Source organism: Stegostoma tigrinum, chromosome 7 (genome assembly GCF_030684315.1).
Source record: "Stegostoma tigrinum isolate sSteTig4 chromosome 7, sSteTig4.hap1, whole genome shotgun sequence".
Classification (NCBI taxonomy): domain Eukaryota; kingdom Metazoa; phylum Chordata; class Chondrichthyes; order Orectolobiformes; family Stegostomatidae; genus Stegostoma; species Stegostoma tigrinum.
Window position 1 is genome coordinate 64,034,483 of NC_081360.1, and position 26,600 is coordinate 64,061,082.

Here is a 26,600-nt window from a genome sequence, read left to right on the forward strand (position 1 = left end):
CAAACTGTAATTAGGCAACAGTTTCATTGGCATTTCAAATGTAGACTACACAATTGTTCTGATCTTCATTAATTTATTCCTGAATTACAGTATTTTCATGTTTACACTTTTTTGCATTTGGATGTGACAGAAGATATGCTATATTTTATAGCCCTCAGGAATAGAATGGAAATTGGGACGGCTATAATCTTGGACACCATGGTGCTGCTCCCAACATCTACTCATACACCTGCTACAAAGTCACCAGCAGGCGGATAGGTGTCAAACCAGGGCCATTTAAGACAATAAGTGGCTGATTAATGACCATTCAAGAATCAGGATTTTTCTTATGAGAAGATCTACTCCAAGATCATCCCATCCACATTTTTCACCCCCTTCCACTGTCTTAACCACCCACACCCGCTTGCTGGAGCCAACAAGCTAGGACCAGTGAGATCCCAGGCCTTGATAACAGTCTGGGCTCCATAGCAACATGCTTTCTTCAGGACTGGTTTTAAGATGTGTCATTTCATTGTCAGGCAACCCTGTCTTGCCAGATAGGAAGAGAAGTCCTTTCTCAAGACAATAAAAAGCCTAATTGTCATTAAGCGGCTGTGCTGTGAGCCAGCCAATGGCATGACGGAGATGATTCTCCAATCAGATTTTATATCCAAGTACTGTTCCTGAAGAAAGTTTTGGAAGCCCTCTTCAACAGTAGGCAGAAACTGCAGGGGTTCATGGCAAGTGGTGGGGAAGATCATATGGAACCCCCAAAAGCTCTATAAGAACTCAGGGTGATATGATGCAGAGAGAGATCAGTAACTCATTTGCAACATCCCATGGTGCATTTATACTTCAGTGTTTTTTGCATGCTATCGTTGCTCATTCACACAAAACTTTAAAACAATTTCTGTCCTATATTCACATCACTAAGAGAAAGCTATCGGTTTAGTGCTTTTGTGGGCAGCACGGTGGCTCAGTGGTTAGCAACTGCTGCCTCACAGCTCCAGGGACCCAGGTTTGATTCCACCCTCGGGTGACTGTCTGTGTGCAGTCTGCACATTCTCCCTGTGTCTACATGAGTTTCCTCCAGGTGCTCCGGTTTCCTCCCACAACCCAAAGATGTGCAAGCTTAGGTGGATTGGCCATGTTAAATTGCCCATAGTGTTCAGGGATGTGTAGATTCACTGGGTTATAGGGGGATGGATCTGGGTGGGATGCTCTGAGGATTGGGGTGGACCTGTTTCCACACTGTAGGATTCTATGAATGAATGAAATGGGACAATGTAAGACAGTAAAAGTGGCATGCATTTCCAGTTCTGCTGTTAGGATCACTACACCACTAAAATAATCCACCCTGTGTTTTTTTCTTACACTCAAAATTTTAACCAAAACAGAAATAATTGAGACCAGATAACTATGTTTAAAATTAAGCCTAAGGGAAGACATCTGTCTCTTGATCTTCTGATGCAGCATGAATTTGTAGATTTTTCTTTGAAAAATAAATTTCAATTAGTCATATGTTACATTTGGATTAAACAATGAGCAAAAGAACAAAGCTTAAAAGAAATATTGAAAGGGAAGAACAATACTATGCATATGAAAGGAAACTTGAAATAATAAATCCCTCAACAATCTTAATGTTAAATTCTAATACCATGCAAAAATTGCTTTGTTTAATACACATCTGAAAATCAATCAGTAACATTTAATACAGAGCATGCTTTTCTAAGGACAATGCTTGTGTTTGTAAGACTTTTTTAAAAAGAATTTTAAAACCAGGTCATGGTTTCATACTCACTCCAACGTCACACATTCAAAAATCATTACATCACTTTGGACCAGCAGGGAGCAAAATTGCTCACAGTATTCTAGATATGGTCTCACAGCATCTTGTATGGTTGCAGTAAGACTTCCCTCCTCTAAAATTCCTACCATCTTGAAATAAGGACCAAAATTTCATTAGCTTTCCTGATTACCTGCTGCACCTATGTGCGGGTTTTCTGTGCTTCATGCACAAATACCATCAAGTTCTTTTGTGTTGCACCACTCTGTAGTTCCTCTCAACTTAAATAATACTCAGAGATAATGGGAACTGCAGATGCTGGAGAATCCAAGATAATGAAATGTGAGGCTGGATGAACACAGCAGGCCCAGCAGCATCTCAGGAGCACAAAAGCTGACGTTTCAGGCCTAGACCCTTCATCAGAGAGGTCTCTGATGAAGGGTCTAGGCCCGAAACGTCAGCTTTTGTGCTCCTGAGATGCTGCTGGGCCTGCTGTGTTCATCCAGCCTCACATTTCATTATCTTAAATAATACTCAGTTCTTTCGTTCTCGCTTGTAAAATGAATAATTTCACAAAGAATTTTTCAAAAGAATTCTAACAAATTTGTCTGGCATGATTTCCAATTGAAGAAGTCATGCTGACTCAGCCCTACTTCACCATGCATTTCCAAGTGCTCCACAATCTCATCCTTCACAATGAACTTTAAAATCTTAGCCATGACTGAGGTCAGCCTAACTGGCCTATCATTTCGTGTCTTCGGCCTCCCGCTCTTCTTAAATCAGGGTGTTACATTAACCATTTTCCAGTCTTCTGGATCCTCCCTGACTCCAGTGAATCCTAAAACATCACCACCAATGCCTCGACAACCTCCTTAGCTATCTCCTTCAGGATTCTGGTGTGTAATCTGTCCGGATCGGTGATTTATCCACCTTCAGACCTTTCAGCCTCCCCAGCAGCTTTTCCTTAGTGATGGCCACAACAGTCAGCTCTGCTCCTTAAATTGCATGAAGTTCTGGGAATCTACTGATGTCTTCAAACATGAAAACATAGAACATTTTACAGTACAGCACAGTACAGGCCCTTTGGCCCACAATGTTGTGCCGAACTTTTACCCTAATCCTAAGGTCTATCTAACCTCCACCCCTACCTTATACTATCATTCATATACCTATCTAATAGCCGCTTAAATGCCCCAAATGAGGCCGACTCCACTACCCTCTCCAGCAATGCATTCCACGCCCCGACGATTCTCTGAGTAAAGAACCTACCTCTGACGTCTCCCCTACGTCTACTTCCACTCACTTTAAAACTACACCCACTTGTAATAGCTGCCTCCACCCTGGGAAAAAGTCTCTGGCTGTCTACTCTATCTATACCTCTGATCATTTTGTACAACACTATCAAGTCACAGCTCATCCTTCGTTGTTTAAAAGAGAAAAGCCCTAGCTCTCCCAACCTTTCCTCGAAAGACCTTCCCTCCATTCCAGGCAACATCCTGGTAAATCTCCTCTGCACCTTTTCCAATGCTTCCATATCTTTCCTGTAATGAGGTGACCAGAACTGGACACAATACTCCAGATGAGGCCACACCAGGCTTTTGTAGAGCATGACTTCACAGCTAATGAAATCAATCCCTCTATTAATGAAAGCTAACACACCACATGCCTTCTTAACAACTCTATCCACCTGGGTGGCAGCTTTCAGGGAACTGTGGACATGAACCCTAAGATCCCTCTGCTCCTCCACACTGCCAAGAATCTTTCCGTTAACCTGGTATTCTGCTTTCAAGTGCGTCCTTCCAAAATGAATCACCTCACTCTTTTCAGCGTTAAATTCCATCTGCTACTCTCAGCCCAGATCTGCATCTTATCAATGTCCCTTTGTAACCTAGAACAGCCCTCCACACTGTCGCACAATGTGACCCAGCTATGCATCGTCCGCAAATTTGCTAATCCACCCTTCCACTCCTTCACCCAAATCATTTACAAAAATCACAAATAGAAGAGGACCCAGAACAGGTCCTTATGGTACACCACTCGTAACTGATCACCATGTTGAATATTTTCCGTCCACTACCACCCTTTGTCTTCCAATGGTCAGCCAATGCTGAATCCAATCTGCCATATTTCCCCCTATCCCATGCCTACTTATCTCTGCATGAGCCTACCATGGGGAACCTTATCAAACGCCTTACTTAAATCCATGTATACCACATCTACTGCTCTACTTTCATCCAAGTGTTTGGTCACCTCTTCAAAGAATTCAATAAGGTTTGTGAAGCATGATCTACTCCTGAAAAATCCATGCTGATGGTCACAAATCAAACTGTGCGTTTCTAAGTGATCATAAGTCTCTCAGAGTTCCTTCCAAAAATTTGCCCACCACTGACGTAAGACTAACTGGCCTGTAATTTCTGGGGTTGTCCCTATTCCCTTTTTTGAACAAGGGAATGATGTTTGCCTCTCTCCAATCTTCCGGCACTATACCCATGGACAGTGAGGATGAAAAGATCATCGCCAAAAGCCCTGCAATCTCTTCCCTCACTTCCCATAGAATCCTTGGTTAAATCCCATCGGCCCCAGGGGACTTTCCTATTTTCAACTTCCTCAAAATACCCAACACATCTTCCTTACTAACATTGACCTCCTCTAGCCTACCAGCCTGTTTCACACTGTCCTCTTCTACATCTAGGTCCCTCTCAGTTGTGAATCCTGAAGAAAAGTATTCATTAAGGACCTCTCCTATCTCTTTAGGCTCCTTGGACAAATTCCCTTTACAATCCTTGATCGGCTCTACTGAGGCTGATGGAAAATACCTGTTCAGTTCCTCTGCCATTTCTTTCTTAGTACTTCTCCAGCATCCTTCTCCAGCTGTTCAGTGACTACTCTTGCCTTTCGTTTGCCTATAATAAATATAGAAGAAGTCTTGCAATCTTATTTTCTACTACTAGTTAGCTTACATTCATATTTCATCTTCTCCCACTTCATAGATGTTCTGGTTGTTCTCTGCTGGTATTTAAATTTTTCTTAATCCTCTGGCTTCCCACTCATCTTCACTGGATTGTATTGCCTTGTCTTTTGCTTTTATGTTGGCCATGACTTCCTTTGTTAGCCATAGTTGCTTTGTCCTCTCCTTAGTATGTTTCTTCTTTCTTAGAATGAATTTCTGCTGTACTTCCCAAATTAACCCCAGAAACTCCTGCCATTACTGCTCCACTGTCTTCCCCGCTAGTCTCCGTTCCAATCAACTCTGGCCAGCTAATCCTTCATGTCTTTGTAGTTATCTTTACTCAATTGTAATATTGTTACATCTGATTCAAACTTCTCCTTCTCAAACTACAGGGTGAATTCTATCAGATTGTGGTTACTGCCCCTAGGGGCTCCTTCATTTTGAGCTCTATAGTCAAGTTTGCCTAATTATACATCATCAAATCCAGAATTACCCGTTCACTAGAGGGTTCTACCACAAGTCACTCCAAAAAAAATTTCATCGGCATTCCAGGAACTCCTTTTCTCGAGATCCACTTCTAACCTGATTTTCCCAGTCCACCTGCATATTCAAATCTCCTACGATTATTGTAATAGTGGCCTTCTTACATGCCTTTATCTACCTCCTGATTTATTTCCTTCTCCAAATGCTGACTACTGCAAGGAGACCTCTGCATAACTCCTTCCGTCAGGGTGATTTTTTTTTTTCTCTTTTGTAGTTCCTCAACTCTACCCACATAGATTCTACACCTTCTATCTCCGTATGACTTCTTGCTATGGATTTAATTTTGTTTCTTACTAACAAGGTAAGGCTACTTTCTGGAACCTTTATCTGCCTTGATTGCAATCACACCCTCCTGTTCCTGCCCACTGACCAAATTCAAGGTATTTCATCTAAGGAATGTGACTTCCACTTGAAGAGTTAGCTGGACTCAACAGGTATGGTAGAAAATGTGGAGAAAAACAAGAGTTAATGCTGCACATCTAGTGACTCTTCCTCAGAACAATTCTTGAATTTCATTTTTGGCCCTGGGTTTGCATCATGTCCAATTGAAATGATTTTGTTGACAACTCAACAGTTTACTTCGTGAATAGTTAAAACATGGACCAAAATTTTTCACTTTGTAGCTTACCTCTGGAGTCAGCAGATTCAGTGGTGACTGACTTCTTGTCCCCATCAATAAGAAAACCTATCAGATGGAGCTCCAGTCAGCTGACTGGTGAGCTTCTCGGTGACTCACAAGTCTAAATGTTGAGTTATTGCCTCACCATAGAATGTCGCAAGAGGGTTAGTCTTCAGGGATCCAAAGGTGAGAAAGTAACTGTAATGTTTAGAGTCTTGCAGGATGGGGGTATCGGGAAAAAGAGCTCAGAGGCAAGGACAATGGTTTGGTGTTCCCCCTCCTGCCATCCCTTGGTCTGATTGGCTGAGGTTTTTGACAGATGTGTTGTCTCAAACCTAATTGGCCAGCTAATCTGAACACAGCAGGCCAAGCAGCACCAGAGGAGCAGGAAGTCTGGCGTTTCGGGCTGAGACCCTTCTTCAGATTGTCAGAAGAAGGGTCTAGGCCTGTAACATCAGCCTTCCTGCTCCTCTGATGCTGCTTGGCCTGCTATGTTCATCCAGCTCTACACCTTGTTATCTCAGATTCTCCAGCATCTGCAGTTCCTACTATCTATGAAGCCCGCTAACCTCATTTCCCTATTAGAAAACTAGCTACATCCTCAATCTGGCCGGAAGGCAGGTAATCAGACTGGTGGCAAATTAATTGGTATTAACTTACCATTAAGCATCTTTGCTGCTGGCAAGTCAACACAAAGGTGACCTATTGTCAAATAGCATATTGTATTGTTACAAAGCAGAGGTTGATCCCCCTCTGAGAACTAAAATCAAAACATCCAAAGAGGAGAACATCGCCCCATAATCTGTAAAAGGAGTGTGCAAAGTGGTGAGGCCTGCTTTTCAGTAACTTCATCAGAGATAATGGGAACTGCAGATGCTGGAGAATCCAAGATGATAAAGTGTGAAGCTGGATGAACACAGCAGGCCAAGCAGCATCTCAGGAGCACAAAAGCTGACGTTTCGGGCCTAGACCCTTCATCAGAGAGGGGTCTAGGCCCGAAACATCAGCTTTTGTGCTCCTGAGATGCCGCTTGGCCTGCTGTGTTCATCCAGCTTCACACTTTATTATCTTATTTCAGTAACTTCATGTTGTTAAATAAAATAAATGCCTGACACTCATGTTAAAACTCAACAAATAACAATTTATTTATCTATTCTAACAGTGTTCAAATTAACTGAACTATTAATAAGCCAACTAAATCCCTTCTAACTCCAGATGCTTCCTAAATAAAGCTGTTCCAATAAATACAAGGATTGTTAATATAAAAAAATAGAATTTAGTCTCTCAAAACCAGGTTACATGTCTTCTGGAATGTTTTGTGGCTTCTCTATTGATTCTTCTGTCAGGAATATTAACTAGTTGTGCCATTGGTACCATTGGTATTTAAATGCTGCTTTCTCTAAGGCATAGAGGAGGCTGCGACAGCCAGCAATTCTCTTTTGAGAGCTGAAGATCGTTAGTTCTAGCAGATGGCAGCTAGCTCTGGGGCTTTGCCTAACTGCCCCCTTTTTTTCATTAGATGACATTCCAATATTTCTTACAAAAGGATTTTTCCTAGGTTGTCCAAACCATCAGATTTAAATTTAATAAATTTTTGGTATCTGAGTGCCTGGTTCAAAATGATTGGCTAAATTCACAAGCTTATTGTCTTGGTAAAAACCGCCACTTAGCCTGCTAACTAATTGGCCTTTCAATACAAATGTTTCAATTCAGGTGCTCTCTGTGTGCTTCTAATCTTTCAAGCTGCTGCTCACAGGCATCTATTTTAAATCTCTAAGCATAGAAAAAACACATGATCTTTTAAAGGGACCATGCAATGCTTTCCCCCAGGCATTTTACAAATACCTAATTCTAACTTTCTGCCTCCCAATCCACAAGTATTCTACCCAACTTCACAGCAATATTTAGACCTAACATATCTATCAGGTCTAAAACTATATGGTCACTCATTGCAGGTTCCTCTAAGTATACGTCATGCTATAACTTAAGCATCATTGTGAAGTAGTGTTGCTAAATCTATTCTTATTCTCGAAGGTTTGATCACATGACATTTGCTGCACTCTGCAAATGTTTTGGCATTGATTTGATGACTTGATATCTCAGCGGCTGAGGGTGCCAATGACTGCCACTGAAGGTTATAATTTTAAACAAGTGACCTGAGAGTGCTGATGCTAAAATTGAAGCTCATGGCAATGCATATTCTGTAATATTGGTAATTTAAGATCCAAGTACTTACTTGGCAAATTTATCATTGGTACAATTAGAACTTCATTATTTGGCTTGTCTGCTAAATACAAATCCCCTCGCTCCTGCTGGCCTGTGACAATGAAACAAACAATGGAGGCAGACAAAGGCACAGTGAAATTCCTTTTGGCTTTTCGGTTGTGCTCTGAAATATTGCACATTGTGTGGCAAGCCTCCACTCTCATAAAGTTAAGGGGTTGGAAATAGAAGCCAGCCGCAGAGTCTGTCCCATTGGGGAACAACTTGATCTTGATGATAGAAGATGTTCAGCACCATGGAAGGTATTAACATTCAGTAGATGAACACTGATAGTTCAGGACCAATAGAGACTAGAGTTGTGAACCACAAGGTGGGAATACGTTTCTACTCTGTCACCCAGAGGAGTATCCATTCTGATCGACTCCCAGGCTAATGGGAGTAGTTGGCCTGCCTGGCATAAAATATACAGAATATTTAGAATTGGAGTGACAAAAGTCTGAGGCAGAAGCCTATAAGCTACGGGAAGAATTTAGAGAGTGTGAATCAGAGAGAAGGTGTGGTGTTGAGTTGCAGTTGTATAGGACTTTGGTTTGGCTACATTTGGAGTACTGTGTACAGTTCTGGTCGCCACGTTACCAAAAGGATGTGGATGCCTTGGAGAGGGTGCAGAGGAGGTTCACCAGGATGTTGCCTGGTATGGAGGGTGCTAGCTATGAAGAGAGGTTGAATAGATTAGGATTATTTTCATTAGAAAGACGGAGATTGAGGGGGCACCTGATTGAGGTCTACAAAATCATGAGGGGTATAGACAGGGTGGATAGCAAGAAGCTTTTTCCCGGAGTGGGGGACTCAATTACTAGGGGTCATGAGTTCAAAGTGAGAGGAGGAAAGTTTAAGGGAGATATGCGTGGAAAGTTCTTTACACAGAGGGTGATGGATGCCTGGAACGTGTTGCCAGCGGAGGTAGTAGACGCAGACATGTTAACGTCTTTTAAGATATATTTGGACAGGTACATGGATGGGCAGGGAGCAAATGGACACAGACCGTTAGAAAATAGATGACAGGTTAGACAGAGGACCTTGATCGGCGCAGGCTTGGAGGGCCGAAGGGCCTGTTCCTGTGCTGTAGGTTTCTTTGTTTCTTTTTTGTTTTTTTTTAAACAATTGAGGGCTTTGTACTTCACATCAATGCTAAAGTTATACTACAGTCCTTTCTACTGTATTGCAATAGTTGCGGTCTTGTGCGACCTCGTGCTATAGAAAGTCATGTAATAAAAATAACAGGGCTTAAGGAAAAAATAGGGTTGGGGCTGAGCACCAAAAATATTACAGTACTCGAAGTATAGTGGTTAGCCTAACACAAAAGATAGCACAGTTTAAATAAATGTTAAATTTGTATCCAATGATGAAATAATACAGTAAATTTAAGACGTAACCTTGAAGAAAATTGAAGATTATTTGATGGGGGAGGAGGATGGTTTTGAGGTTGCTGAATGCCTAAGTCAGGGGCTGAGGGTCATCAACATCACCTTCACATGCTGTTGTGGTTGCAGGTTTAGGGTGAAAATAGTTAATTCAGAAGTGGTTGGTTGTGATTCATTGCCTTCTTACTGTTTCTGGGGGGTTGGCTTCAGAAAGACATCTAGATTTGCTGCTTTGGCATTTTCCTTAATAAAGAAGCTGTTCATAGGGTGCCTTATTCCACGAATTGCTATCCTGCAGCGTTCTGCATTGAAATCACTGCCTTCTAAGAGCCGTATCTGTTTCTCAACTTCCCTCGGGGGACAGAAGACAAAAGAGAAGTGGAAAGCTCTCATGATACTACGTCCTGAATTTCATCATCTTCACCTCCTGCTTCCATTTCCCCCTCAGCAATAAATTGTTGTAGATCGGCTGTAGAGATGTCTTCATAGGCAGACCCATTGTATAATAGCATATTGTATTGTTATAAAGTGGAGGTTGATTCCCCTTTGAAAACTAAAACCGAATCACCCAAAGAGGAGCACCTCGCCCCATAATCTGTAAAAGGAGTGTGCCAAATGGTGTAACCTGCTTTTCAGCAACTTCCCTTGGGGAGGCGATGGCCTAGTGGTATTATTGCTGGACTCTTAATCCAGAGGCCTAAATAATATTCTGGGGACCCAGGTTCAAATTCTGCTGTGATAGATGATGGAATTTGAATTCAATAAAAATATCTGGAATTAAGAATCTAATGATGACTATAAATCCATTGTTGATTGTCAGGAAAATCTCATCTGGTTCACAAATGTCAGTTAGGGAAGGAAACTGTCATCCTTACCTGGTCTGGCCTACATGTGACTCCAGACACACATCAATGTGGTTGATTTTGAACTGCCCTCTGGGCAATTAGGGATGGATAATAAATGCTGCCTAGTCAGTGATGCCTTCATCCTGTTAATGAATAAAATAAAATCTGGTGATTAAGTAAAAATAAATCCCTGACACTAACTTTAAAAATCAACAAGTAATAATTTATTCATCTAACCTTAACTGTGAACAAATTAACCAAACTATTAACAAACCAAACAAATCCCTTTTAACTCCCATCTCCTCCCAAATAAAGCAAGATTCTAATGGTACGCTGTTCCAATAAATACAAGGCCCGCTTATATAAAAAAAAGACTTTAGTCTCTCGAAATTGCCCCAGGTTCCTTGTCTCCCAAAATGCTCTGTGCTCCTCCATTGATTCTTCTGCCAGGAATATTAACTAGTTGTGCCATTGGTACCGTTGATATTTAGATGGTGCTTCCTCTAAGACAAGGAGGCTGTGAGAGCCAGCAATTCTCTTTTGAGAGCTGAAGGCTGCTAGCTCTGGCAGATGGCAGCTAGCTCGGGGACTTTGTCCAACTATCTCAGAACTGCTTTCTTGTTGTGCTCTGCATTGCAATCATTGTTTTCTAAGAGCTGCAACTGCTTTTCAACCTCCCTCAGGATAGGAGACAAAACAGAAGTGGAAATCTCTCATGGTGCTGCATCCTAGACTTCTTCTTCATCGCCAACTTCCATTTCTCCCTCAGCAACAAGTTGTTGTAGATCAGCTGTAAAGGGGTCTTCACAGTGGGACCCAAGCAGCTGTTCAACATTCTCATTCTCCGCTTCTTCAAGTCCAACTTGCTTGACAAGAGCAACACAATGTTCTTTGATTCTTGGGAGCTCCACTGACAGTTCAAAGCCTGTAAAGCATGAATAAAATCTGGGTGAAGCTTCCACCAAACTTCATGCACTTCGTCCTTACTGACATCACCCCAGGCTTCACAATAATGTCAATAGCATTCTTGATGTTAAAGCTCTTCCAAAATTGAAGAACACTGTCCTTATTATCCCCCTCAGTAGCTGCAATCAAATTCTTAAATAGCTGCAATCAAGTTCTTAAATATGTGCAGTAAATAATTAGCATTAAAAGCAGCTATTGCACCCTGGCCCATGGGTTGAAAGAGTGAGGTTGTAGTTGGAGGTAGAAATAGCACTTTGATGTTTTCAGCAATGGTGGGAGGATGGCTTGGCACATTAGCCAGGATGAGGAGAATCTTGAAATCCAAATTGTTTTCCTGTAATACTTGCTGAAAACATCTTCCAAAACATTAACAATAAGGTCAGAAAAAAATTGCCCTGTCACCCACCCTCTTTGGCTTCACCTAAAGTAAACACATAGAGTAGACTTAAGGTAACCTTTCAAGGCTCCTGGGCTGGCAGTATGGTACGCCACCACAGGCTTAATCTTCAAGTCTCCACTTGCATTTGCACCCAAAAGCACAGTCATATGATCCTTTGCTACCTTGAGCATATGTATCATTCTTAGAAATGTAGCTTCTTGATAGCATTCACTTCCAATATAAACCTGTCTCATTCAAATTGAAAATTTGATCTAAGATGTAGCCTTCCTTCTCAATCAATTTTTTTTCACTATGGGAGGAAATGTCATCGTACTCTCCTTATCTGCACCAGCAGCTTCACCACATAGCTTTATATTATGAAAAGCATACCAGTTCTTTAAACTAGCAAACCAGCCATTACTAACACTAAAGGCAGGCAAATCTGCATTATTTTCTCCTTTTCTCTTTAGGCCTTCATAAATTGATAAGGCTTTCTCTTTTATGGTGAGAAAGCTTGCCCCAAATTGCTTTTTCATTTAATCTTCTATCTGCACACTTAGAAGCCGCTCCACCTCTTCAAGTTCCTTTGGCTGTGAACTCACAGATTTACTAGCACTCAGCCTTGTTCCAGCAATACAGCTAGCTTTAATTTTTTTTACAATGTTTCTAATGGTGCGTAACGTTTTTATTTCTGTTGCATGAACAATATCTCATGTTCTTTCATTACGTTCAAAATGCTTTATAACATCTAGCTTCTCTTCAAGTGTTACGGTCTTTCTTTTACTTTCACCACCTGCAATTTTTCACCAGGGTGCTTATTGTAAACATTCTTGTTACTTTGTCCTCAAATATTTATGGGTAACACAGCAAAATTTGCAAAAGAAAAATTATAGAGTACCTTTCAAAAAGCGCTTCACAATAAAGCACATGAGTCAACTGATCATGTGATGTTGACGCAGAAACTTGATGGCATAAACTTTGTGTTCCTCCATGCACCATGACACTTAAAAGTGTTGGGGATGGGATTGCAAATAGCCGACACACGTTTGCAAAAGTTCATGTTTTACAAACAGTGTTCTCCTATTCATCAATTGTGTTGTAGCCAATTTGCATTTAACAAAACACGTGTAATAGCAGAAAGGACTGTATTAATATGGGGGTCTCATTTTGAACTTGTCCTGCATCGTGTGCAAATTTTGTATCTCTTTGATTTGTCACTGCACATGTAAAAACAGTTCTTGTAATTTCTTTTTTACCAAGTGCTTTCAGTGGTTGATTTTAGAAATTTTGTTGTTGCAGTCAGGAAAAGAATGCTAAGCTTTGTTTCTGATTATAATTGTGTCTCGGTAAGCTTTGAAAAACAGAACCAAAAGTGTGAAGACTAGGAGAATGAAACTCTTCCATTTTTGTCACAAATGTTCCTGCCATTGAAATTGAACAAATTTAGTCTTATGTGAACAATGATAGAAAGAAGAATATTTCTTCTGTGGCATCTATTCATGTGATGATACTCAATTAAATGTCAGCAAAATTACTTACACAGTATCATTTATTCTCTCATCCATACTGAACCTCGCTTTTGGGTGTCCGTCACTACTATTGCTATGTGGTGGAATGGTTGCCAGGCTCAGTTAGTATCAGAAAACTTGAAATAGTCTGAAATCTGAGCTGTTCCAAGATGGTCTCAGAAGTGGCATCACTGGAGTAATTTATTGAAGAGGGAAACTCAATACATGATTTTGTGACAAAAAAAAACACCTTTTCCTATGTTGCAAATAAAATTTTACTGTAAGCACAACTAATTGGAGTAGGGAAGAAGTTTGAAAAAAAGAGTAGCTATTGTTTCTTTTTAAGATTAGACTTGTTTGATTTGTGTTTAGGACAGGCAACTGAGTTACTGAATTATTAATGCAGGGTTTGTATGCAATTGATCTTGATTCTTTAATTCACCAGTGCAGGCAAAATCCTTTGTTACATGTGATCTTATCTTGGTGATGTGAAATTACTTTGATGTAATTGGAACTTGTTTTTGATCCCTGCGAGATTTTTTTTGTGACAATGGCACATATTACTGTTGTAAGTTACAGTTTGTCTTAATTACTAGCTAAATGAAAGTGTAGGCCTTGTTACATATAAGGTCAGATTTTGTGAAGCAACGGAAATCAAGTAAAAACTTGTTGGGAGAAACATGGTTTTAACACTAGTAAGCATGCATTTCATTTGTTTTCCAACAGGCTCCCCATCAGTGAGCCAATCTGATTGACAGTCTTGATTCCTTGTTGAGCAGAAAAATGGCAGTTGGAGCTTAATCCAGACAAGTGAGAGGTGCTGCATTTTTGGAAGTCAAATGCAAGACAAATATATACAGTAAATAGCAGGACTCTTAGGAACAGTAATATACAGAGGGTTGTTGGGTACAAGTCAAGAACTCCTTGAAAGTGGCAGCACAAGTGGATAAGGTGGTAAGGGAGGCATATGGCACGTTTGCTTTCAGCAATGACAGTGAAGGAATGGCAATATATTTCTAAAGTAGGGTAGTGAGTGGCTTGGAATAGAACTTACATGTGATGTTCCCACGTATCACTGCCCAAGTCCTTCTAGATGGAAGTGATCATGGGTTCAGAAGGGACTGTCAAAGATCTTTGGTGAATTTCTGCAGTTCATCTTGCAGATAGTGCTACTGAGCGTCTGTATTGGAGGGAGTGCATCTGGTGCCAATCAAGTTTTGTCCTGGAAGCTTCTTGAGTTTTGTTGGAGATGCACTCATCCAGGCAAGTGTAGAATACTCCATCACACTCCTGACATGTGCGTTATAAATGGTGGACAAGCATTGGGGAGTCGGGAGGTGAGTTACTCACTGCAGTATTCCTCGCCTCTTGGTCTATGTCTTTGAATGCTATGACATTTCGGATACTCATCAACATATTTTTAAAGGTTGCGAAGCTTTCTACCTCTATTACCCTTAGAGGCAGTTCATTCCAGACTACCAGCACACTGTGTGAAAAGCTTCGCTCAGGTCATTTCTAAATCTCTTGCCCTTCAGCTTAAAATTATAACCCTTCTTTATTGATCCTCTAATTATGCTGCTTTCTGTCCATCCTGCCCCTGCCTGTCCTAGTCGAACACACCTCAATCAGGTCCCACTTCAGCTTTTATTGCTGTAAAGAAAACAACTCAAGCATATCAAGTCTCTCTAAATAGCTAAACTGCTGTTGATTAAGATGTCATCTGTAGCATTCCTTTTGAGAGGGCTAGAATACAACAGCAAAAAGTATACTGCTCAGGCTGCATAAGGCGCTGGTCAGACCACATTTGGAGGTCTGAAGGAAACTGCTGTAGCGGTTGGAGATAATGGGAACTGCAGATGCTGGAGATTCCAAGATAATAAAATGTGAGGCTGGATGAACACAGCAGGCCAAGCAGCATCTCAGGAGCACAAAAGCTGACGTTTCGGGCCTAGACCCTTCATCAGAGAGGGGGATGGGGGGAGGGAACTGGAATAAATAGGGAGAGAGGGGGAGGCGGACCGAAGATGGAGAGTAAAGAAGATAGGTGGAGAGAGTGTAGGTGGGGAGGTAGGGAGGGGATAGGTCAGTCCAGGGAAGACGGACAGGTCAAGGAGGTGGGATGAGGTTAGTAGGTAGCAGGGGGTGCGGCATGCGGTGGGAGGAAGGGATGGGTGAGAGGAAGAACCGGTTAGGGAGGCAGAGACAGGTTGGACTGGTTTTGGGATGCAGTGGGTGGGGGGGAAGAGCTGGGCTGGTTGTGTGGTGCAGTGGGGGGAGGGGACGAACTGGGCTGGTTTAGGGATGCAGTGGGGGAAGGGGAGATTTTGAAACTGGTGAAGTCCACATTGATACCATTAGGCTGCAGGGTTCCCAGGCGGAATATGAGTTGCTGTTCCTGCAACCTTCGGGTGGCATCATTGTGGCAGTGCAGGAGGCCCATGATGGACATGTCTTCAAGAGAATGGGAGGGGGAGTGGAAATGGTTGGCGACTGGGAGGTGCAGTTGTAGCGGTTGTGCAGGTGTTGGTGGTGATCTTTCAGGAATCACTGGAGTCAGGAAGTGCTCCAGAGGCCTGGAAAATGGTGAATATAACACCTCGGTTAGACAGACTTTGATTATTAGATAACAAAGTGTGAAGCTGGATGAACATAGCAGGCCAAACAGCATCTCTTGTTCAGATTTTAAAGTTCATTATGAAGGATGAGATTGCTGAGTACTTGGAAATGCATAGTAAAATAGGGCTGAACCTGCAAGACTTTATCAAGGGGAGGTCACACCTGTTGAATGTATTAGTATTTTTTGAAGAGGTAACAAACAAGTTGGACAAATGAGAGACAATGGACGTGATCTACTTGGATCTCCAGAAGGCCTTTGATATGTTTTTTGAGGATGGCAGCCAGTGACTAGTGGAATTGTGCAGGGGTATGTATTGGGACCATAACCATTCATGTTATATATTAACAATCTTGATGAAGGAATGGAGGGCATTGTTGCTAAGTTTGCAAATGACACAAAGACAGGTGGAGGGGCAAGTCGTGTTGAGGAAGCGGGGAGGCTTCAGAAGGACTTGGGGAAAGGCGACGAGCGTGGGCAAAGAAGTGACAGATGGAATATAAGGTGGGAAAATGTGAGATAATGCACTTTAGTGGGGGAATAGAGGCATTGAGTATGTTTAAAACAGATTTAGATAAATTCTTGATTAGTAAAGAGATCAAAGGTTATGGGGAGAAGACAGGAGAATGGAGTTTAACGATGATTGAATGGCATAGCAGATTCGATGAGCCAAATGAATTAATTCTGCTCCGACGTTATATTGCCTAATGATGTGTAATATCATTTCTGCTGGTCCCGACTGAGTTGTACCCAAGTGAGAGATGGGGAGCCTTTTCAGATATCCCAAAGATAAAGAAGTTGTAATGGCCTAGCATTGTTCATTTCTTAATATCAACTGACTCCTTAACTCTAGATAGCCTCAAATGTCACAAATCCTTGAAATGTGATGGTGAGGGCTGTAGCCAAGATTCTGTACCTCAGTGAGGCTAACCGCAATGTGCAGGCATTATCATCAGCCTACCCTGCTATCATATCATTCCACATTTACATGCATCTTGGGAGTGAGAGTGCAGAATCAATGATGATTCCACACATTTCTGGCAAGAAAGTTCCATTCTGTTTAGCACTTTATCAAGGGAGTACACACAGGCTGGAAGCAGTACAATGGACAGATGCCCATCTCCGTCGTGTTGTTCTGGTTTACCGTGGAAAGCAGCACAAACCAATGCCACTCATTGGTTCAACAAGCATTTCAAGGCAACTTAACAGCATATGCACACTCTGAACCATTAATGAGTTACCAATGATGGAAGGATCATTAGTAGACTCCTTGGGATTTGTCTCAACTTGGTGGCAATATTGAAGGGCTTCACTACTCATCTGTCACACGTCATATCCTCGCGGACACACTAAGAACTATCCCTTATCTTAGTGCCATGCAAATTTAGTGCATCTTCTCACTATCTACTGCTCTTTTCCGAATGGTGATGGAGGCCAAGATATGCATGGACATTTGGAAGTGGGATCGCCAGAAAATATCACACACACAATCACATGGATAATGCTACATTTATTCACAAACACTAAAGGTCAAGGACTGCAGCAATAATTAGGTTCACATGTCCTTTGCTCGAAGCGGGGACTGCTTACTAGAATGAGTTAAAGAGATATACAACACATGAACAACCCATCGATCCAACTTGTCCATTCCAACCAGATATCCTAAATAAATTTAGTCCCATTTGCCAGCATTTGGCCCATTTCCCTTTATACCCTTCCTGTTCAATTACCCATGCTTTCAAATGTTGCAATTGTATCAGCCTCCACCACCTCCTCTGGCACTTATTCCATACACGCACCATCCTTTGTGTGAAAAAGTTGCCCTTTAGGTCACTTTTAAAACTTTCCCCTCTCACCTTAAGCCTATGCCCTCTAGTTTTGGACTCCCCTAACCTGGGGGCATGACCTTGGCTCTCCACCTTATCCACGTTACTCATGATTTTATATACTTTTATAAACTTCTATAACTCAACTTGATGTGCTAGGGAAAATAGTCCCAGCCTATTCAACCTCTTTCTATAGCTCCAGTGCTCCAACCCTGGCAACATCTTCATAAATCTTTTCTTAACAATTTTAAGTTTCACAACATCTTTTCTATAGCAAGGAGACCAGAGTTGAACATAGTATTCCAAAAGTGGCCTAACCAATATCCTGTACAGTTGCAAAATGACCAACCCCTCCCAGTTGAAGATACAAAAGCTTAAACACACGTACAGACAGGTTCAAGAACAGCTTCTTCCCTGCTGTTATTGGACTGCTAAATGGTCTTCTCAAACTTCACATCTAACGCTGATCTTGCTCTGTACACCTTGTGTGCAACCATAACTTTGTATGGTTCACTCTGTTCAATCACTCTATGATCTGTGTCCTTGTGTGTCCATGTATGTTATGATATGCCTGTGCTGCATGCAAAGCAAAACTTCTCACTGTTCTTTGATGCATGTGACAACAATAAATCAAATTGAATCAAATCTCAACTTCTATACTCAATGCACTGACAAATAAAGACAAGCGTACCCCTTCTTCACCATCTTGTCTATATGTGACTTCACTTTCAAGGAGCTATGAACCTGCACCCCAAGGTCTCAATGTTCGGCAACATTCCCCAGGACCTTACTGTTCAGTGTATAAGTCCTGCCCTGACTCACCCTAGCAAATTGAAGCACTTCATATTTATCCAAATTAAACTCCATCTACCACTCCTTGGCCCATTTTCCCTCTGATCAAAATCCATTTAAAACTTTCCCCTCTCACCTTAAGCCTATGCCCTCTAGTTTTGGACTCCCCTAACCTGGGGGCATGGCCTTGGCTCTCCACCTTATCCACGTTACTCATGATTTATAAATAAGGTAACCTTCTTTGCTGTCCACTATACTATCAATTTTGGTGGCATCTATAAATTAAAAAATAAACTTTCTGTATTCACATCTAAATCATTTATGTAAATGACAAAAAGCAATGGACCCAGCACCAATCGTTGTGGCGCACTCTGGTCACAGCCCTCCAGTTCAAAAAACCAACCTCTACCACCATTCTCTGTTGCCTACCTTCAAGTCAAATTTGCATCCGAACAGATAGCTCTCCCTGTATTTCATGTAATTAAACATGCTAGCCAGTCCAGCAGATAAACAACATAATCAAATCAATTAAATGAAGTCTAAACCTACCTCATTCATTCTGCAAGGGGTGCCTATGATGTTATTTCTGACATGTTGAGTTCTATAATCCTTCACTCTGTCATGCTCTCTTAGAAGGGCCTCTTGATAGATATTCTGATCATCAGCCTCATCTTCATCTTCAGAAAATTGCTGTTGATCCAGGATTTCATCTGTATCTGGCCAGGAGTAGTCTTGGCATATTCTGCATTTCTACCTCCATACAATGTGGATAGGACACTGAGTAAGGACACTCACATGAGAGAACATGTAGCAAATAGAGTATGGAGACAAAGTGTAAATTCCATTGTGCATACCGCTGTTAACGTTTATTTAGCTTAAATACAATTGACTGTATTCAAACTCTTGGGTACACTTTTGATTTCTTTTAAAATGTGGGTGCTGGAATCAGTCAATCTAATTCTATCTTCATGGTAGGTGCTCATTTGTTCCATTTAACATGACTAGATGGCAGTTAACTGATTTCAGAGTAAGCTGATGAAATGAAATCTTGCACCAGTGAAAAATTAAGCCCATGGAACACTTAAAGAACAGAAGGAGGCCAACAGTTCATCAAATTGGAGCCAACTCCCAGTAGTCCTACAAGTTTTTTTCCCCCTACAGGTGCTTATCTAATTTCCTTTTGAAAACAATGACTAAATCTGCTTCTACCATGCTGTCAGGCAAACACTTGAGTTAATTAAATATATCACCTTCAGTCCTTTTGCCAAACATTTTAAAACTGTGTCGTCTTCTTCTCAATCCTTGGGCATATGTGAATAGCTTTTCTAATTGACTCTGTCTAGAACACCACATAGTTTTTAAAAACTTCTACCAAATCTCCTATTAATCTCATTTTCTCTAAAGATAGATTATTCCAGTCTATCAATATAACTGAATTTTCTAGTGCTTTTCATGTAAATGTTATCAGCAGCATTGCTAAATCTTCTTATCCTGCCAGACTTGGACACAATATTTCAGTTCAGACTGAACCAAAGCTTCACAAAGTTTCAATATAACTTGATTGATTTTGACCTCCAAGCTAGTTTAGAATTATACTCTTACCACCTCTCCCTTGTTCTTCCCAGCCAGGTATATCTTCCGTGCATCTTTTCACCAACCTATCTGTGTCATGTTGAAGTCTATCATCATCATCCTCATAGTTCACAATACCTCCTCTGCAAATTTTGAGGTTAGGCCTTGTAGATCCAAGTCAAAGTCATTACAAGTGATCACGAAAAGCAATGTGCTGATACTAAACACCACTATACTTATACACCCCATCCGAGAAACAGCCACTCACCACTCCTCTCAACTCAGACAACTTTGCTAATACTTTCTGCCCATGGGTTTCAACTTAGCTGACAAGTATGTTATGTGGCACTTTATCAAGTGTCATTTGGGGTCCAAAATAAACCACGTCAACTGTACTGAAACAACTCTCACCTCACAACAAAACTCAAGCAAGTTAGTTAGACACAACTTTCCTTTCACAACCATGTGCCGTTTTTTCAGGCTAAGCAGGGTAAGTGAACAAAAACAGCTGGGAACAGGCTGCTTCAACATTTCAATTCAAACTGTACAATGTGCGCTTTTGTGTTTATTTGCAAGCTCCACATCTGACATGGCACAAGGTTAAATATAAAACAGCACAACATTTTTGAAGAGTTGATTTTAGTTGGAGTACACGCTGGAAAAGTCCTTGACAATGAATTAAGATTTATAGTTTTGAATTAACTAAATTAGCTTACTATGAATGATAAATGAAATAATGGTTTTTGCTTTCTACACAGCACTCACTACCTATTGTTTATTCAATGATGTCATTCTTCCTGCTTCATAAAAACCTGTAACTGATCAGCAGAAACATGTACTAAGGAATTTGTCTGTAAGACATTTGCATTCTGAAACTTATGTGGTATGCTCTGTGCTTTTCTGTCTGCCTATTTTAATGAGAGCTGATATATGGTGTTGAACTCAATGATAAATGTAAGAGGAAAACCACAGATGTTTCCAAATAGCTGTTAGTGTGACAGTTTTTGCCTTTACAATTTTACAGGAACTGAGAGGTAGAGGCTCGCTCTCTCCAGCTTCAAATCAGCAGTCTCAATATCCTTCAGACAATTCTTTAAGTAATCTGGATTGTAAGGTTAGAGGAGAACTGGAGAAAGCAATGTCCTTGGACAGCAAGGAAACAAACATCAATGAGGGTAAGTGCAATAACTCTTTAAAATACCGTATTACAATAAAACCGCCTATAGTATGTTAGATTTGCTTTCGAACTGCATTTTTCAGTTCTTTAACCCAAAATAGTCATGACAAAATGAATTTTTTTTCATATTTCTTCATTTATGTTGTTCATAGTTCTCTCTTTTTTTAACCTTTTTTGTCCTTGAAGGACGAAAGCTATTCCATCAATTATCCAGGGAATTATCTTCTACCTCATCTTGCCTTGCCTGTTAGCTTCTCATTGGGTTAGATAGCTTATCCTCCTGATCAGTACAATTTAGAAAAGTAAACTGCTGTTTCTTATTTAGCATGAAGAACTGATAAGAGCTTGCACTTACTTTTTGTAAATCTTCATTGCAGAAAATTCATGGCTTTTACTTATAAAGTTATTTCAATGGCACAATGAAGATTGAGATCTCATTGTGGGATGTCAACATGACAACAAACCAGCTTCCCATTTATTGTCTTTGCATATCAAAGTCAGCATGTGTCATGGCACATTCACAGTAAAGAAGCTTAAAGCAAGTGTGCCCTATGAATCAGGGCTGTTGTGGTGTTGTGATTTCACTCATTTTTGACCAGAAGTCCCATCTGCTCCAGAGGTGTGTCATAACGTGACTGGATAGGTTGATTAAAAATGCCTACCCTGCCAATCATTATCCTATTCTGTGAGAAAGTGGAAGTATATATTTTCCTTATTTAGCTCTTCCATCACATGAAGATTGGGACAAATAAATGATTGTGATTGGCCACAATGAAAATACATAATGTGACGTCCTAATACAGGGCATAGAACTTCATTGTACTGAGCAAACTGCTTACTATAATAGAATCTCAAATCAACTGTAGCTGCTGAGAACATAATGACTCATCACATATGCCAATTGTAACCCTCAAAACCTAAAATAAAAATGGTTTATTGTGCTTGTTTGTATAAAGTGCTACTTATTTTGGTTACAAAATGTTTATAATGAACTAATCTTTTAAAAGAAACCATCTTTGGATAGTGTGGAATAGAAATCTTCTCCCCTTCCATTTTTGACATTTTAAATCAAAGAACTATGTACATTTATGTCCTTTGTATGCTAAAAACTATACAACTGAACTTGTATCGGATTATCCCGATCACCAGCTATAACTTCAGTAGAAGATCAGTGGACACCCTAAAGCTAGGATACAAATCTATCAGCATCCTTGCTCTCTCTCTCTGACTTCTATGCCTATACCTGTCACTTGTGCAAATGAGTTTGGTCACAGTCAAAGCACTCTGGGTCATCTGAATAAATGAACTAAAATGGCTAATGAAGGTAAATGAAAATAATTGTAAAACCAAACACTTGGAAAGGTGAAATTTTACTGCACACAATAAATAATTATCCATCTTAGCAAGGTTGTAAAAGTATTTGGAGTCAGTTATTAATTATTCATAAACTATTGATTTAAGTCTGCAAACAGAAGTCTTAATCAGCTCGTGATATTTGTTTCAAGGACATTTAGAGGAAATGAAAACAAGTTGTTTAAGCCCTGTCGACACAATGGGTTTCAACCTGGGTCCCCAGAATGCTAACTGTGTCTCTGGATTAACAGTTCCAGCGATAATGCCGCTAGGCCATCACCTCCCATAGTCTAGCCATTAGTCTGGTTTTAAATTACAGACTGCTTTGTTAAATTCAAATTAAAACACCTGACATAGCCAGGTTACTGAACAGGAAGTGATTGGGGCCACAGGGACAAATTAATTTATGATTAATGGAAAACGTTTAAAAGACGTAATGCAAGTGTTTCTGTGAGAGCAGGAACACCTCTATTATAATTGGCTCATAGTTATGATTATTTACATAGGTTTATACAAAGTAATTCACCCCAAATCCAGCTGCTATCAGATTCCTTTGCCTCTTTTTGCCTTATCTCAGTACTGCTCTGGCTTCTTCATCATTCTCAACAATATCACTGGCTCCCTCAATATTCCTACCATTGACTGGATGCAAATATTCAAGAGATTACCTGGCATCATCCAACCCAATTCCTAAACAAGAAGGGATTTCTCTTATTCAATGTCCTGCTCATTTGTGATCAGTGTCAGCAATTCTTGTGGGTGCATCCCCATCCAGAGAACTGTCAGTGAATATTTGCTCTGCTGTACAATTTCCAAGGCTGATGCATTGGGGATAAAGAGTATCCCAAGCAGATATGGATAATGACCCCACTGGCAACCCTCAGACTGATACTGAACAAGGCTACAATGCTGTCCATGCATCCACAAGGACCATTGTTGAACAGAATGTTTATTTCCTGAAGATGGGTTTCATTTTCCTGCTGCATAGGGGAATGGCAAATTGCATATAAGTAAGGCAACAATAAGTAGAATTGAGATGTAAATGTAGACAAATAGGTCCCTTGCTACTAATTAGTGAGATTCCCCTCTCACTGTCGAAACCTCAGGTAGAAAATTAACATTTTTTTTCTCACAATAAGAATCTTACTTTCTGATCTTACAATTTCTTCTGGACCAATTTGCCATTGCCAATATTATTCAGGGACTGAGAAGATTCTACCCTGCAAGTTTCTACCTAACTGACTGCTTCCACTTTCTCTTTCTTGAATAATAAAGGCTATTTGATCATTCCTGTCTTTGTCTGATGGCATGAACATTTAACAGTTTTGATGGACTAAATTTTCCAAGCCTAGCAAGCTGAAGATTTCTTACCCAAACCCTCCTGGCTTAGCAAACCTCACAAGCTATTGCAGTGACTAATTTGCTTTGAACTGAACTGACTCCTGCTGGCAGACAATCTATTCTTTTCTCAACTGAACTCTGATTGGAGAGAAATTGGAATGTGTCTCTGAATTGTACTCTTCATTCTTCTTAACTAAAACTCTGGTATTTTTTGAACTGAACTTAAAGCAAAACTATAGGCTTAATTTGTTTACATTTGCTCTTATCAACCCAAAAATGTAAACATCTTATTCTATTACCCTTCTAGGGAGCTCTAAGGACCTTTAAACTGTGTATCCTTTGTTCTTCTTGTCTGTGTCACATACTGTCTCTTTCAACTTATTAACTATGTTTGTGTATTTATGTTTAATTTCATGTTTTTCTTACTCTTTTATCTTGGGGTTGGCAGATAATAAAATTTCTCTTTCTTTCACTCCTAGTAATTGACACTTTTAGTTCGACTTAATTAACCACATTTTAATTGATGATTGATACAGCTAGCTGCATGTTAAAAAGTCACGAAGTATTTATTGCGACCCATACAGAGAGACTTTAAATGGAAAGAGGTGAGTCAACTACCTCTCCTCATTTGATGGTAACAATGTGAATCCTTAATAAGCTGGATACAGCTCTGGAGGTAGGGGTTACTGCCAAAAAGATATATAAACTAACAAAGCAAAAATCAAAAGAACTGCAGATGCTGTAAATCATAAACAAAAACAGAAATTCTTGGGAAAGCTCAGCAAGTCTGGCGGCATCTGTGGAGAGAAACGGGTCCAGTGACCCCTTCATTACTCATTTAAACCAACATCTTTTCATTTCACGAGTTTCTTTTTTAAAATACTGGCACTTTGGTAGATGTAACTGAGTGAATTTACTATTCCTTGTCGTAAGAAAAAATGTTTTTGTCTCAGACAAAAGACCACTACAGCTTCTTCAACTTTCATTGCTTTTCCCAAGTACCTCGAGTTAAATCTTTTGAAATGAATTATATTTGCTCTTACTTCGCAAAGGTTTGACTTAACAAACCTTGTTCATAATTTTGTCTGATATAAGGCCTGTCAGAATATTATTTTGCTATCCATCAGTCAGAGAGACCAGAAAAAAGACATAAAGTACTAATTTCCATCGGGTTTTTCAGTAATATACTGAGTTTATTGTTCATATTCGGCATGCTAATTCCCAGATAAATTTGTACTAACCTTGACTGTAAATACTTAATCTCCTGAGGGGAAAGGAAAGGACAAGTAACATACCCCCAGTTAAAGAAAGTCAAAATTATCCAGCTGTTTCACTTCTTTACACTTTAAACAGAATTGGCAAACTGGCTTGATCTCCCAGACCTTCGTGAATATGATTCAATGGAAAATACATCAGTCTATCCATCAACCTATCACTGTGGCAGCAAATTTATATGGCATCATCATCATTACATTTCCCAAATCAGGGCTAAAATGTTGATCCATCTTCCAGTGTTCTAAAATAAAGCTCGACATTAAACTCCAGCCTCTTCTTTTATAGTTCTTTTCAACCATTTTGGAGAAATTATCAATACACATCATTAAACTCTCTTGTTCTGACTCAGTCAGAGTGTTGAGAGTCTCTGTAGCAGTTTTGGGGAGGCTGGACATTGCTGAGACAGGCAGGAGGCCTCAGGGCACCTCAAAACTAATATGTCTTTTCTGAAGAAGGGGCTAGGCCCGAAACGTCTGCCTTCCTGATCCTCTGATGCTGCTTGGCCTGCTGTGTTCATCCAGCTGTACACCTTGTTGTCTCTGCATTCAGACAGCTTTCTAAAATTTACAGATTCTGTTGAATGGAGAGAACTTTTTGTGTGGAGAACTATAGAGTCTTGGGCTTTGATGCACCTCCAACACCAAGCCTTTTGCTGAAGGAAGGCTGCTCTGTGATTCTAGTAGCCTGCATACATGACAAAACAGTTCTGTCATCAGCATAATGTTGGCGGCCTTGTCAATAGACCTTAACAAATCGTTAAGTTGCTAAGGTAACAAGGTGTAGAGCTGGATGAACACAGCAGGATAAGCAGCATCAGAGGAGCAGGAAAGCTGACATTTTAGGCCTAGACCCTTCTTCAGAAATGGGGGAAGGGAAGAGGGTTCTGAAATAAATAGGGAGAGAGGGGGAGGCGGATAGAAGATGAATGAAGGAGAAGATAGTGGAGAGGAGATAGACAGGTCAAATAGGCCAGATTGGAGCCAGTAAAGGTGAGTGTAGTTGGGGAGGTAGGGAGGAGATAAGTCAGTCCAGGGAGGACGGATAGGTCAAGGGGGTGTGATGAGTAGGTAGGAGATGGGGGTGGAGTTTGAGGAGGGAGGAGGGGATAGGTGGGAGGAAGGACAGGTTAGGGAGGCGGGGACGAGCTGGGATGTGGTAGGGGGAGGGGAGATTTTGAAGCTTGTGAAGTCCACATTGATACCATTGGGCTGCAGCGTTCCCAAGTGATATATGAGTTGCTGCTCTTGCAACCTTTGGGTGGCATCATTGTGGTACTGCAGGAGGCCCAGGGTGGACATGTTGTCTGGGGAATAGGAGGGGGAGTTGAAATGGTTCGCAAAAGAGAGGTGCAGTTGTTTAGTGCAAACTGAGTGTAGGTGTTCTGCACAGCGGTCCCCAAGACTCCGCTTGGTTTCCCCAATGTAGAGG

The 26,600-nt window shown here is 40.7% G+C and overlaps 1 protein-coding gene across 2 annotated transcripts in view; it reads left to right on the plus strand.

Annotated features, from left to right (window-relative positions):
• The window catches only part of xirp2b (xin actin binding repeat containing 2b), a 116,634-nt gene that overhangs the window by 22,916 nt on the left and 67,118 nt on the right, over window positions 1–26,600 (plus strand). For both annotated transcript variants that reach the window (XM_048534610.2, XM_048534611.2), the window contains one exon: window positions 21,051–21,201. In XM_048534610.2, the coding sequence (XP_048390567.1) occupies window positions 21,051–21,201 (151 nt within the window). The remainder of the gene's footprint in view (window positions 1–21,050; window positions 21,202–26,600) is intronic.